This window comes from Marmota flaviventris, chromosome 6, assembly GCF_047511675.1.
Source record: "Marmota flaviventris isolate mMarFla1 chromosome 6, mMarFla1.hap1, whole genome shotgun sequence".
NCBI classification, from domain to species: domain Eukaryota; kingdom Metazoa; phylum Chordata; class Mammalia; order Rodentia; family Sciuridae; genus Marmota; species Marmota flaviventris.
Window position 1 is genome coordinate 104,109,686 of NC_092503.1, and position 15,874 is coordinate 104,125,559.

General features: G+C 33.0%; 2 protein-coding genes and 1 pseudogene across 2 annotated transcripts in view; 2 read left to right on the top strand and 1 right to left on the bottom strand.

Moving 5' to 3' along the window:
- Positions 1-846: 846 nt before the first annotated feature.
- On the bottom strand, positions 847-1,471 carry LOC114095061 (V-type proton ATPase subunit E 1 pseudogene; annotated as a pseudogene).
- Positions 1,472-6,217: 4,746 nt separating this feature from the next.
- LOC139706120 (beta-defensin 110-like) lies at positions 6,218-11,470 on the top strand. Its single transcript, XM_071613809.1, has 2 exons — positions 6,218-6,272; positions 11,322-11,470. Exons 1-2 carry the CDS (start codon positions 6,218-6,220, stop codon positions 11,468-11,470), a joined length of 204 nt encoding a protein of 67 aa, XP_071469910.1.
- Positions 11,471-15,781: 4,311 nt separating this feature from the next.
- LOC114095062 (beta-defensin 110) overlaps positions 15,782-15,874 on the top strand; it is a 3,456-nt gene continuing 3,363 nt past the window's right edge. Inside the window, exon 1 of the mRNA XM_027938228.1 lies at positions 15,782-15,791. Within this exon, the coding sequence (XP_027794029.1) occupies positions 15,782-15,791 (10 nt within the window). The remainder of the gene's footprint in view (positions 15,792-15,874) is intronic.

Sequence of the window (15,874 nt, forward strand, 5' to 3'; positions counted from 1 at the left end):
TAAATTTTAAAAATAAATTGTGGCTGAGGACTAGTGCAGTAACAAACAACTTCAACACTTGATGGCACAGCACACCTTACTGATTTGGGGAGGAATTTCTAAATTCTGTGTAGATCTGGCCTGCATGAAGTTGCAAGTGTTATATTCTGTAAGTATGATTTCTTTTAACTATTTTTTCTCACATATTTGACACTTGGAGTTTCCAAAATAGTCTTACTTTGAAGAAGAAGTCCTTGGAGGAAGAGTCTCATTAATAATGCCATGTGGTATAAAAGTAAAGAAAACCATTTATTAAAATACATCCATGTATTCCCATTTCTCCTGATATAAATTCTGTGGACAAGCAAGATATAAAATTAAGATTTATGCATTTGAATCTATTTGCTAGATTGATAATTTTCAAAAAAAATTTCACATAAACCTTTAGTTTTAATAAAGAATAATCATGGCTTAGATTTCAATCATACTTACAGATGAGAAAAACTTCTAGGTCCAAATAAGTAACAGTGAAGGCACTACTACTAGAGGAGGTGTATGACCACATATGATTTACATCTACAGAGCAAGGGAAACCATGCACACTGCCCTGTAGACGAGGTAACAAAAATACCAAAAAGAGTAGGAGACTCAAAGTGTGTGCAATATCATATGACCCCTCCCCTTCACGCTGCAGAGCAAAATGGTATGTCTTTAGTGCTTCAAATGAACTAAAAGTGGGTTTGATCACACTGAAGGAACCTACCATTGTTAACATCAGGCCAAGGGTGTTAACTACAGAAAGGCACACATTAATAAATACAGAGCAATGTCAGAACAGCAAAGAGGAAGCTACAGACTGTTTCTTCTTCAGAAGTGGAATGGTAGATGAATTCCACCCCTCAAAGTTATAGTCCAAAAATTTGCTATTGGTATTTGCACCAAACAAGGCATCATCTGCTGGGCTATGAGATTGAACTAGCTTTCCAGAGTATTGATAATCTTTATTTTATGATTACCATAATAGATCTCAACTCTACCAGCTATATCCTCAGGCAGGTAGGCCTCCAAATCAATTATGATATCTACATCTTTCTTGGCAGCAATTCTTTACATAGGAATCCCTTTTTCATACTGCAGCCTTTACGAGACAGATATCTGGTTTCTTACAGTGAACAATCATTCAGGACCAGTCCATCCAGCAGCAATTGTTACCTGGTTGTGTCTTTTAGCACACTGCTGATTCTGTTTCGCTTCATTCAGTAAGTCAGTGAGAAGGTCAATTCTCACTCTGAGGACTTTGAACCTCCCTTGATTCAATATATTGGACATCTGAATTTTTTTCTGCTGCTCTATCTATATTTCTTTCTTCTAATAGTAATCTGTAATCTTTTTAGGTTTGCACAAGATATCCTTTCTCAATGTTGGACTCAGTTCTATCTTGACATCTATTTTTTTGTATTTGTTCATTGATTTCTTGTCTAATGGAAACCATAGTCTACATAACCTGCTTCTGCCCACTGGCATTGAGGAGAGCCACAGTGGGTATAATACTAGGCAGGTGGCCAATTGGCTCCAGCTCAGGTATGAAAGAGAGTGGTGGAAGGTTTGGGCAAGTAAAACAGGCACAGGTTCTGGCTTTTAAATATTTATTCTCTTAAAATTTTGACATAATTCATAAAACTAAATTTAGCCATTTTAAGGTATATTATTTAGTGGGTTTTAGATATGCAAAATCTTGTTATAAGCATTGTCATTGCTTAATTCTGGAACATTTCCATCAATCTAAAAAGAAACCTCATCTTAGCAGTCACTACCACATCCCTCCTCCTCAAATCCCTGGAAATTACTAATCTATTTTTTTGCTTCTTTAGATTTGAATATTTAGGAGACTTCATAGAAATGAATTCAGAAAATATGTGGACTTTTGTGTCTGATTTAAGTCACTTAGCATAATAAATTCAAAACTCACCAATGTCTTAGCTTCTTCCTTTGTGTGGCTGAAAAATAGTCCATTGTGTGTGAGGTGTGTATGATGATGCATGCCCAGATCCTGGAGCCTTGGAAGGCGAGGCAGGAGGATTGCAAGTCCAAGGTCAGCCTCAGCAATATAGTGAGGCCCTAAGCAACTTACAAGATATATATATATATATATATATATATATATATATATATATGGCCAATTATAAAAAATGCTACTATGAATATCTCTCTGTAAACTTTACTTGTGTGAAGTAAAGTTGTATGCAGTCATAAAGAAGAACACAATTATTTCATTTTCAGAAAAACAGATGGTACTGGAGAACATCATGTTAAGCAAAATAAGCCAGACTCAGAAAAACAAGGGTCCTACATTTTCTCTAATTTGTGAAAGTTATAAAAATATTTGAAAAGGGGATTTTCATGAAAAAAAAGAAGGGAGTCTGTAGAGTAGAAGATGTGGATTGGTAGGGGGGAGAAAGGGGTACTGGGCAATGAAACTGATCAAATTATGTTATGTACATTTGCAAATATATCACAATGAATTCCACAATTTTTTGTAATTATAATGTACTAATTAAAAAGAGAGAGATATATACACGCACTGAGCTTAAAAATGTTTGTTTGAATATTACTTTCAAGGTTTTTGGTCATATAGCTATCAATGGATTTCTTTAAACTTTTAACTTTTGAGTGAGTTCCACAATTTTTTTCCCAGTGACTGCACTATTTTACAATCCCACCAGCAATGGATGAGGATTCCCATTTTCTGTTGTTTTTCTTTTTTAAAAAAATTTCCTTGAGGATTAAATTCAGAGCCTCATGCTATGCACAGTTACTATCATTGAGCTACACCCCCAGCTTAGTTTTTTTTTGGGCGGGGGGAGAAGGAATACCATGGATTGAACCCAGGGGAACTTGATCCTGAGTTCACATCACTGAGTCACATCCCTAGTCCTATTTTTCATTTTATTCAGAGACAGGATCTCACTGTTTTTGCCTCGATTTTGCTGAGGCTGGCTTTGAACTGGAGATCCTCCTGTCTCAGCCTCCTGAGCCACTGGGATTACAGGTGGGTGCCACTGTGCCTTGCTGTTGTTGATTTTTAATAGACATCCTAATGTGTGTGATGTAACTTCTCAGTATGGTTTTTAATTCACATTTCTCTAATGTCTAAAAAAGTTGAGCATATTTTATGTGCTAATTGTCAATTTGGAGATGTTCTTTGAAGAATCTTCAAATGAAATATTTTTCTAATTTTTTATATTAGGTTATTTGCTTTATTATTGTTGAGTTTTAAGTATTACTTTTATATTCAGTATACTAGATTAATTTTGGATGTATAACCTGCATAAAACTCTATCCTGCATTATGTCTTTCAACTACTTTGACAGTGACCTTTGAAGGACAAAGATCTCTATGTGGATGAAGTTCACTTAATTATTTTATGTCATTGCTTTTTATTTTGCTTTTAAATACAGGAATTTGGCTGGACAAGGTTGAGCATGCTCATAATCCCAGGGGCTCAGGAGGCTGAGACAGGAGGATCTTGAGTTCAAAGATAGCCTTCCTTCTCCTCTTATCAGTGAGACCTTGTCTCTAAATAAAATACAAAATAGGGCTGGGGATGTGGCTCAGTAATGGAGTGCTCCTAAATTCAAACCCCAGTACCAAAAACAACAACAACACCACAATACAGGAAGTCATTACTTATTTCAAGGTAATGAAGATTTACAACAGTTTTTTTTTTCAAAATAATTGGTATAGTTTTAATTTGAATTATGTGTTTTTCACTGAGCTAATTCTTGTATATAGTTTGAGGTCTGAATCAAAATTCATTCTTCTTCATAGAGCTATCCACTTATCTCCTCACTCTGTCTTGCAGAACTAATCTTCCACCAGAGAAATATTTTGGCATTCTTATAACTATCAATTTACATGACTTATGGGTTTATTTCTGGTCTATAAATTCTATTCCATTGCTCTTTTGTATCTGTCCTATGCCACTGGGCACCACTTGATCTCTGTGACTTGGTAATACATTTTGAAAGTAAGAAGTACAAGTCCTACAAATTCATTTTTCATTTTCAAAATTATTTTGGCTACCTGAGGCTGCTTCCTCTTCCATCTACAAGAACTATATTTCAAAAGTTTTGGTCTATTGTGATTTTCTTATCATTCATCTTAAGTATATTATGTTTTACTTTTGAACCATTATTTAATTTTCACATTTGTGAATTTTCCTAATATTATCCTATTGTTGATTTCTAATATAGTCTAGTATAGTCAGAGAAAATACTTCACATAATTTCAGTTTTTAAAATATTTTATACTTGTTTTGTTGCCTGATATCTGGCTATCTTGGAGAAATTTTCATACTCACTTAAGAATGAATATTTCACATTTGATGGGTAGAATGCTTTACAGATGTCTACAGGTCTGGTTAGTCCATAGTGTTATTAATTGTTTCTGTTTCTTTACTGACCTGCCTAGTTGAATATGTTATCAAAAGTGGGATATGAAGTTCTCCAACTATTATTATGCTTATTGTATATTTCTGACTTCAGGATTTTTATTTTTTGCTTTATGTATTTTGAGGTTCTGAGCTGAACAAATGTTTTACTGTATCTTTCTGATGGATTGGTTGTTTAATCATTAAATAATGCCTTGTCTTTGGCAATCACTTTTGTCTAAAAGTTTATTATGTGTGATATTATTGTAGTACTTCCAGTTCCCTTTGGTTAATGGTTATGGGATAATGGGATTTCTTCATCTATCCTTTTAACATAATCAACTGGCAAGGAATAAATGGTTTCAGTGTTAGAGATTTATTTATATTTTAAAAATCTTTGCCAAAAACTTTAGAACTCCATTTTTAATATTCTGAATGGACTGTGACTACCATAGGATAACGTAGAAATCACTAACAATTCTGTATTTTACTGCTTCCTAATATATGTGTGAATAAGCATTACATGATATACATAATGTATATTGAAGTGGTCTTCCTTTTATCAGCTGTTGCTGAATTTTCATTTGTTTTCTTTCCCAGATAGTTATCATAGTTAAATCACTTTCCACACGTGATTTAATTCAAACTTCTCCATTTGTATTTTATAATATAAGCATTTGTTGTAAAGTATAACCATTGTCAGGTAAGTTTATTTTTCTTAATTTTACTTTCCTCACCTCTATCATAAATGAATTTAATAAAAACCTCTAAACAGCCTCCAATTCTTTATTTATCTGTGACACAGATTCTGTAAATCTCCAACACTTTTCTTGTATTTTATATAATGAATGAGTCATTTTACCTACAGTGATATAAGGCCCCTTTAAGTACTATTATTAGCATTCCAGAAATTATTAGAAATGGAAATGGTTGGCCTCTGTTCCAGACCTACTAAATCAAGGCAGGAGATGCCCTGAAATCTGGATTTATCAAGCCCTTCAGAGGATTATAATGCAGTTATTGTTTAAGAGTCACTGTCTTAGAAATGCCATAGAGAGAATTGATTGCTTTCTCTTTACAGCATCAGTTTCTATTTAATGGGACAAGCTGCCAGCTCTTGTTAAAGTATGTTATATAATCAAAATTACAGGTATGAAAATTGAATTAGAGATCACTGTCAGTTCCATAAAAAAGTTAAAATATTAGAAATGTTGGACTTGGAATTTTGAGTTTGATGGCTTATTACAAGAAACTCATAAATCATAATTAAAAATCTGGTATACAGAATATTTCCCAGATTCATTAGTGAATCTATCATTTCCAGATCATGTTATGCTTTTAAAATTGCATATTATATAATTGAAATAAATCAGTTAACCATCCTGATTCTCATGATTTTTATTTGTGAAACAAAAGTGATCTTAATGAAAACTTCTAGCTCTAAAATTCTATGATTCAGACATTCAACAACTTTAGGAGCATTAGAATATTTAGTGCTACATATGCCACCTATTTAAAGGTCAGATTCTTTTAGCATTTCTATAAAATCCCTAAAATATTGTGTCTATTTAATGTAACTCAGGTTTTATTTTTATGAAGAAACTTTAAGGACACACTTTTGTGACCATATTCTTTGAATATGGAACTATTCAGCCACGCATACAAATGTTCTTGCTTTTGATAAGCCTCAGTAGTTAAAACCATTTCCCAGGAGACTGTATAAATAAAGGGGTATTGTGTTTGCTTATTTTAAAACAGCTGACTTGAAAAAAGAACTGTTGATACTTTCTTCCTAAGAAATTCTCTACCATGAAGATTCATCTCTTTTTCTTAATTCTGCTCTTTTGTGTCACAATTTTACCAGGTAATATGCAAACATTTGTGGGCTTACTTAGACTAATGAATTTCAGGAGACACCAATTGTTTCATTTTAAAAGCTTGATGATAATGTAGGGCTTAAAAGACTGCTACACTAAATTTGATACAGTATTTGAGAGCAAACTTTAAGACAGAAAAAAAAAAAAAAACATTAGTGAGACAACCAGTGCAACATGAATAAAATGATGTTTTGTTAACAGTATTGTATCAATTATACTTTCTTAATTTTGATGAATGTTACCATGGTTAGTGAGATATAAGGAGAAGCTGGCCTTTTGCCTTTGCACCTTACTTGTAAATGCAAAATGATTTTCAAACTAAAAAAAATATATGATCATCGCAGCACTCCCCTCACTTTCATCCTGTAATATTTCACTATAACTTAAACTTGATAGATGTTAATTCTCACTGGAAAAATACTATTGTTATGTAATATAATCAGCTGATAAGGGGGTAAATAGTTTAGTGTTTGTGATCTATTTACCTTTTCTTTTTCTTTAACCAATGATACAATTTGCAGGAATGTTGAGAAATACTTTGTGTTCAAGATACATATTTTTGGTAAGAATTCCCCCTGCCCCAAACTATCCCTTCACACTAGATCAACCTTCTCTTCTTCTGAATTAATGTACAGCATTGATAGCCCAGAAATGAAGTAAGTCTTGGAGATAGAGAAATCATTGTTTCTACTCACTTCCTGTTAGAAAGCTTGAGGTAGAAGGATTATCTCAAGTCTAGCCTGTTTGTGGAGGTGACAATGCTTTCAGAACCCATTTACTCACTCTATGACAATAGCCCTTTTTAGAACTTAAGTGAACTTTTCAAGTCCAACAGAAATCATATTAGAGGCCTAGGTGATAAATGTACATTCTCTCATATCACAAAACCCAACATGACCATCTAAGACTTCACACATTAAAAACTGACAAATTATTATTTAAAGAATGCAAGTTGAAAAACTTCTATACAGAGACCAAACATCAAGGAAATTTGAGTAACACAGTTAATTTAGTTAACAGAATAACTTCCTTTTCTTTTTTCAGAAATTATTAAAAATTGTTTGAAAATTGTCACCAAAATATAGCATATATACAAGTTATTAGTCTGGATTTTTCCAGCTTTATTTAGAGACAAAATTCATTTGATAGATTCAGATAGCATTCAACATATAATAAATACTTTCTTCTTCTGTTTTAATAATAGCTAACGTTAATAGATCACTATAGAAAGCATTTTAATTTTTGTTACTTTTCCCTATAATATGCAACTCAGAAACTCTTAATAATAATTTAAATTATTTATGCCTTTATTTAGCAAACATAAAAATCACATGCCTTGCAAACTGAGAAAATTATAACCCACTTAGGAGATATTATAATGACATAGATTCAAACATCATTGTTAATATATTTTAGTGCAATTTACTTTCAAAATAAAGTTACTACTTATTTTGCATATACATGGACAAAACTTTTATATAATTCCTACTAGTACTAATATAAAAATCTCCAAGTATAACATCATAACAGGCATTCATATTGACTTTATTTGAAATGCCAATTACAAGCTATGGTAAAAATTATATAATTTAGTTTTCTATGCTTCTCATATTTTATTTAGGAATATCATAAGTAATATTTAATGAAGAATTCAAAATTTTCAGAATCAATCCTTGTTTCAATGTCAATAATTACTTCATATAAATAAAAGCAAGTCTATTAAAATCTGAGCTGCACTTAAAAAGAAAAATTATCCACTTAAATAACATATTTTTATTACATGTTTTATTACTCCTTATCACATGATTTATATTTTCATTGCTTATTATTTTAAATATTCTATAATTAAATTTCTTTACTGGCTGAATGACATTAAATGGTAACTTTTATATGAAAAAAAAAGAAATCTCCAAACTAAAAAAAATCAAAAGCCAAAAAGTTTACATATATATATATATATATATATATATATATATATATATATATACATATATATATATATATTTTTTTTTTCTCCTCAAGTTTAGAAGAGGCATGACACGGATTATAGAAACTAAAAACCTTAATAAAGCAATTAGGATCCTTTCACCTTGTAGCTCACCAACACATGACAGTTGAACTAAACTGAGTAAAAACAACTCTATCGATGAACCCTGTCAGAGTGTCTCAGTTTTACATTTCACCCTCATTCTTGTAGATGGTGAAAGTTCCCCTCCAACACTGAGGTGTAAGAACAGACAGACAGAAAAAACTTACAAAATTCTTTTTGCAGATGAAAAGATATCTAGATAGAAGTCCTTAAATTTTCAAAGCAATGCAATTTCCATTAAAATAATTTATCTTTTTCATACACAGAAAGTCTAGAACTAGAATATTGTGCCACTGTCATGTTTCTTTCACTTTATCTGCAAATTGAAAACTGTGTTATTGTCAATGCCCACTTCTCTTTGAATCTGTCATGCACTTTGAATCTGTCATGCACTTTGAATCTGTCATGCACTTTGAATATGAGATAGTATATTTTTGCACTTAAAAAAAGACATGAGGGGCTGGGGATGTGGCTCAAGCGGTAGTGCGCTCGCCTGGCATGCGTGCGGCCCAGGTTCAATACTCAGCACCACATACAAACAAAAGATGTTGTGTCTGCCAAATACTAAAAAATAAATATTAAAATTCTCTCTCTCTCTCTCTACCTCTCTCTCACTCTCTCTTTAAAAAAAAAAAGACATGATTCCCACCCCCCCAAATCCAATGAGATTATTGCTAACCTAAAGAATGGGGAAGCAGGTGAATAAAAATAAAAAAGAAATTGTAGGTTAAAACAGTTCACCCCATTCCAGATTATATATTAAGTGGTACTTCATATAATATTAAATAAATTCTGACACATTAGAATGTTATAAAATGTTATCAATTACTTGTGAATGATACATACGAAGTTGTATGAGAAACAGAGAGTGAGATTACTTTCTTTAAGTCCTCAGCAGAACTAGAGAAAATGTGGTATTTGAGCCCTATGTTTGTAGACAAAGACAGTATTTATTCATTTGGCTTTTCACAGTATCGCTGGATCAATGTCTCTCAGTGAGGAGTGATTTTGCATCCAAGGAGACATTAGGCAATGTCTGGAGGCCTTTCAGATTGTCACAACTGGTATTACTGGCATCTACTGGGTAGAAGACAAGGATGCTGCTAAATACCCTGCAATTTCAGGACAGCCCCCCAGGACAAAGAATTGTCCAACTCAAAAGGTCAATGTTTCTTACAGTGAGAAACACTGCCTTAGAGCCTGGTATAGAGTGTGTGTTTATCTTTGGATTAGACAAAGAGGGATGAAGGGAGGGAAGACAGTAGAATGAATAAGACATACCTTTCCTATGTTCATATATGAATACACGACCAGTGGAACTCCACCTCATGTACAACCAAGAGAATGGTATCTTGCAGTTCACACACACACATACACACACACAAACACAAACACACAAACAGCTCTCTCTCTCTCTCTCTCTCTCTCTCTCTCTCTATATATATATATATATATATATATACACACACAAATGCATATATATGTATATGTACATATATATATGTGTATACATATATATATATATATATGTGTATACATATATATATATATATATAGAGAGAGAGAGAGAGAGAGAGAGACCCTATGTGTGTATACACTATCTATAGATAGAGAGTACATAGAGCATATTTACAAGACACTAGTTTTAATTTTGCTTCTTTTGATATAAGAAAGACCAATCTATGTGACAGTTTTTCTAGTATCATCAGAATGTACTCATGACTTCACCAACAAATTCCTTACTAATTTTTCATAATCAATGAAGAGAAGAATGTGAGGAGAGAACCAGGGGTTAGCAATCATTGTGCTAGAAATAAAGAGCATAATAAATATTTTAGGTTTTATGAATTTTAGATTTTATCTTAACTATATCAGTGTAATGCAAAAGTAGTTGTACAATGATATGTTAATAAGTGATTGTCAATCAAATCATTCACCAGAACAGGAAGCCAGCTGAATTTGGTCTCCTGTCCATAGTGAGTTCGTTTGTAATCAAGAGTTGTAGCAACATAAAACATGATTGGGAGAAATCATTTTTAAATCACTTCAATTTCAGAAACAGTTTGGTGAAGTAAGAAAAAGGAACAATGCAATGATAATTTTAGAAATAATGTAATGACCAATTATGGCTATGTCATCCAGTTGCTCCCATTTTTTGTTTGTTTATCACAGCTATCCTTAGGTATAAATCTAGGTTAGATTACTTCTTCAGGAAAATAAATCCAAAAATATACAGGATTGTTATGAGAATGTAGATGAATCTCTTAGAATTGCCTATCTCTCAAGGGCCAGGTACAGTGGTATACACCTGTAATCCCAGTGGCTTGGGAGGCTGACAGGAGAGTCAGGAGTTCAAAGCCAGCCTCAGCAATGGAGAGGCCCTAAGCAACTCAGTGAGACCCTATCTCTAAATAAAATACAAAATAAAGCTGGGGATGTGGCTTAGTGGCCGAGTACCCCTGAGTTCAGTCCCCAGTACCCCCCTACAAAAAAAGAATTGCCTATCTCTCAATACTTTTGAAAAGTGAAATAAACCTGTAGCCAAAATTGCTGGAAGTAGAATTCACAAGGCATGATATGCCGGTTAGATAATGTTTGAGAGAGGAGGAAAAGGGCCCCCAAAATAAATGCATTAGGATGAGTGCAGAGACAGATCCTGACAGATGATAAGTTATGATCATGTTTTTATACTTGACTTTGGGGACTGTACTTGAGTTTCTGTCCAGTCACTTGTAAGGCAACAGTCAGAACACTCAGCTTGAATCCAAGACATTTTCTAACTTCTAGGATGTTCCTTGCACAAAGGGAGAGTAAACTCACTTAAATTTTCCCCAGCAGGTGAAAATTTTCACTCTGTGATTTTTTTCTTCTGGGACTGTCTACTTTTAAAAAAAACGGATATTTCATAGCTAGCTTGCTAATTCCAGTCATTCTTTCCTTCTTACAGCCAGAAAGAGATATCCTGAGTATGGTAGTTTGGATTTGAGGAGAGAGTGCAGAAGGAGTAATGGTCGATGTAAAAATCAATGCCTTGAGACTGAAATTAGGATTGCTTTCTGCATAAGACCTGGAACACGTTGCTGCATACATAGTTAAGAATGACAGAAGAAAAGAGACACTGCTCCAAGAAGAGAGAACCAGTGTTACTAAGTATTTCCAGCACATCTTTCAAGGCCTCTGTGTCTCTATAAAACACAAATAATTAAATAAATTTTAATATTGAACTATTCAGAAGGACTCTATCACACATATATCTGGTGCCTTTACACTACATTTTTTTTTCTCTTCATTTCTTGGTACCAGAAGTAAGCAAAATTTATTTTGTGGATGTCTCTCAACAACTACTCAAAGTTGTATGTGCCCTCTGATAGTTAGCTTAAGTAAAATTGTGGAAAACCCTAGGCCAAAGATCAAAGTAGTGGGGAAGTATATTTTTTTTTGAGATGCAAGCTTACAATAGAAATGTGCTATCATTTTAATATACTACTCTATCAATTACCTCATGGAAAAAAAAAATAGAAACCCACTGGGATTTGGAGACTAGTCATGGAGAGGGAGTTCTTTCTGGTGAGAGACACAGGGCTAAAGGGAGAATATCAGTAGACTGTAAGAATAAAAGAACAGAGAAAGATCAAAACAAGCACTAATTTCTACTATTATTATTTAGTAGAGAAATTGGAGGAGGAAAGGAAGAGAAAATTTTCAGAAAGGAGAAGAAATGTGCATAAACAAACACTTAGGTTAGGAAGTCAGAAACTTCGGCTAATAATTTAATTCAGATCTTCATTCCTAAGAAATAATTCTGTCTGAGGAGATACAGAACAACGCAAGGAGCAGTGACCTTAACTTTCCAAATTCACTCTCCCCCAGTTTTTTTCCTACTGCCCCTGAAGACCCACAGTAGTTTTACCTGCTGGACTCAGTGCCATGTACAAAAAAAAAAAAAAAAACAAAAACGCTAATACCTTCTTTTAGTTTGTTTTAAAAATATTTTTTTAGATATTGACGAACCTTTATTTTATTCATTTATTTATATGCGGTGCTGAGAATTGAACCCAATGCCTCACGCATGCTAGGCAAGAGCTCTATCACTGAGCCACAAACCCAGCCCCTAATACCTTCTTTTATGAGCTTAGCTTACAGTCATCTATATTAACTCAAAATTCTTAAAAAGCATAATAATGCAAGAGCAAAGCAATTTAAAAAATCCACAGATGAATCTCTTTCCGCCCAAAATAAAGTTGAACAATATTTTGGAAAATTAAAGAGGAAATTTGTTGAATACATACATGTGGTACAGACTTGGACTCAGAAAGAAATAATAAATAAAAATTATTCATATTTTTTATTATGACGTCTCTATGAATTCCTTCTATTCTCCAAATGTAGATCTAAATATGTTCATAGTAAACATTAGATATAAAGTGATATGCATGTGGAAATAAGCTTTCCCTATACAAGTAAATACACACACACATATCACATCACACAAGGAACTTATTTTTAGTGTTTTATTTTAATGACCATAAGAGTTTCATTATGAAACAATTCTGTATGAAACAATTAGAGCTATATGTATATTATATTTCACATACTTTAATTACTTGTAATAGATTATTCAATGTATTCTCTTGCAATATAAATATTTTCAAAAGTAATTTTATAATATTTACTTATGAAAGGGTTGCTGAATATTGTATGTATTGGTATTTTGGTCTGTACAATTCTATTCTAGCAGCTATCTGGTGCATTGTCTGTTTAGCAGCAGGATATTGTCCAGCATCCCTAGCCTATGCCCACTTAGATGCCAGCCACACCACTTCCCTTTATTGTGAAAATAAAAAGAAATGTCTATCTTGCCAAATATCTTCTTTGTGGGACAAAACTCACACCTGATTGAGGATATTGATTTATACAGCAAAGCTCTTGTTCTCACAGAAATTAAAATTAAAATGGAAACAATGATCATTAACATTGTCAGATATCTGACAAAAATTTTTGTGTATTATAAGAATAATTATCTACTCAAAATTTCAGTATATTATTATACTTGTGCTAGAGATGACATATTGTAAGAATCAGCATATGTCCAGAAGGTGGTCAGTCACAATTACCTATTTGAAATGAGAGTTTGGTTATTATTTATCTTACCCAAGTAGAGCCTGAGCCATCATTATCCCAAGACTTCCAAGAAGTGCAAGACGTAATATTTTATTTACATAGGGAAAATAAGAACTTGGTAGGGTCTACCAGGAAGTTGAAGAGACTGTTCTAGTCAATGCTGGAGACACCTATACACATACCACGAGGCAGTGCAAAGACTACCAGTATACATGCCCTCATTCTTCAGTGCTTACCAGAGAGAGAACAAAACCCTCTCCACCACTGAGCTGTTTCCTTTTGTAGTCTAGCGAACACTCAAGCGAGTACCCTCTGCCTTTAGCTCCAAGAAAAAACAAAATAAAATAAACAAACAAAAGATACATTAGAAACTAAAAGAAGAATGTGAACCTATATACATCATTCATGAAATTGATGTCCTTTCCTGAAGAAATATTTGAAGTTTTTCCTATGTGAGATAAAAACCCCTTTCATAAAGATCTGCAATCTGCTTCTTTAAAGATATAGAGATATTACTAAGTTATTCTATTCCCATATCCTCATATGCATATTCAATTTACATATGACTAATTATAATATGTTCATATTTTTTTTTTAAAAAGGAAAAACATAAATGGGGCAAATGCTTCAAAATGGAAATATTTCTGGCAATTTTCTTGCTAAAAAAATGAAATTTTCTGTGTGTGAATTTACAAACAAATTAGGTTTTCTTAAACTACTTAAGTTCTTAGATCCCGAAAGTTTTATCCTTCTTTGGCCCCAGATATCAAATTCCATAACACTATGTATTTTTCTTCACTTGTGTGGTTTTCTGTGTTTCATTAGGCAGTGACTCTAATGGAACAGATATATGTGCTGTTATTTGCTATATCAATCAACTGAAAATATCACATTTAAAGGTCATTTATCACTATCAAGTTTTAGCACAGACTATGAGAAGATTTAGAATCCAACATGATACCTTTTCCAATCTTTTCCAGGATTTCCTTCACCTTAATGCTCTTGGGCAAGAGTAAAATCTATTGCTGATTATTTTATCAGGCAACATTTCATTAATGACTTGCTTCTCCCCAAGTATTATGTCATAGGTTTTTGACTTAAGGAACTGGTTTGTCTGATCACAAACTGAAATTTTGGTAATATTCAATTTCATTGAGATAAAAATTGAATAAGATATAGGATATTCTCCAAAATGTTCAAAGTCATACACATACACACACAAATACATAAACGCTGCCTTCAACATACCTTCACTGATTTATTTATGCATTCAATAAACATTACTTGAGCATTTATTACATATCAGAAAGAGTACAGTAAAGATTGGTACACATCAACAAACATACCAAACAATATACCTCATAATTGTGGAGCTCATATTATAGTGGGTAGAGACAAATATAAACAGTATGATAGATAAAAACACTGATGCAGTACATTAAAAGGTGATACCTGTTACAGGAAAAGAATCAGAACAGTGTGATGACAACTCAAAATGCTAGTGGGCTGAAATAAGTTTAAAAGAAAAATTTTTATGGGGAAATATTGAGAAGTAGAATTTGAGCAAAAGGTTGAAAGCTGTGGTCATGGGGCTATTCTGAAATTTGGGAGCTATGCCTGAGATGTAAAAAGTGCTGGGGTATATTTCCTGGAAGAGGAAATGACAGAGGAAGTATATTGACTGCTTTCCAAAGAATTTTGGAAATTAGAAAGGACCTTAATTTTTATGCTCAGAGCAATCATGGATTTAGCCAGAGGATAAACATTATTTTAATTTTGTTTTAAAAAGACATCTCTAAAGTGCTTACATGAGTTAGGAGGTTATTTAAATAATACAAGTATAAGTGGTGGTAGCTCAGTCCAAGGTAATACAAATAAGAATAATTAGGGATGGTTGTATTGTGCATGTGTTAAAGGTAGAGTTAGCCTTAGTACATGAGAGGTGGAACTTTGTGAGACAGAGAGGACAATCTAAATCCAAGATTTCTTACCTGAGCATTTGGAAAGATTGAATCTTGACATTGACTAAGATGGGAAGAATAACAGATGGAACAAATTAATGTTGGAATAGGTTTTCAATTTTGCATATGAATCAGATATTTGTTAGATTTTACAAGTGGGAAAGAGAGTTAGAAAATCATTAATCTGGCTTAGTTGAATCTAATAATCTTTTGAGTTCACAAGAGGGAGTTGCAGTTTCTGTACAAATTAAAGCATAAGTTTTTCATTAGGGTGTGGAGAATCTATCTTCACTAACACGAAGGAAGGGAGGATGTTCATACGTGGATGCTGACAGGTATGTAAATTGGGTGGCAGAAATCTATAGGAAGTGCCTTAGGATCTTCCACTGGATTATCAAGGTAGGAAGCAAGATCATTA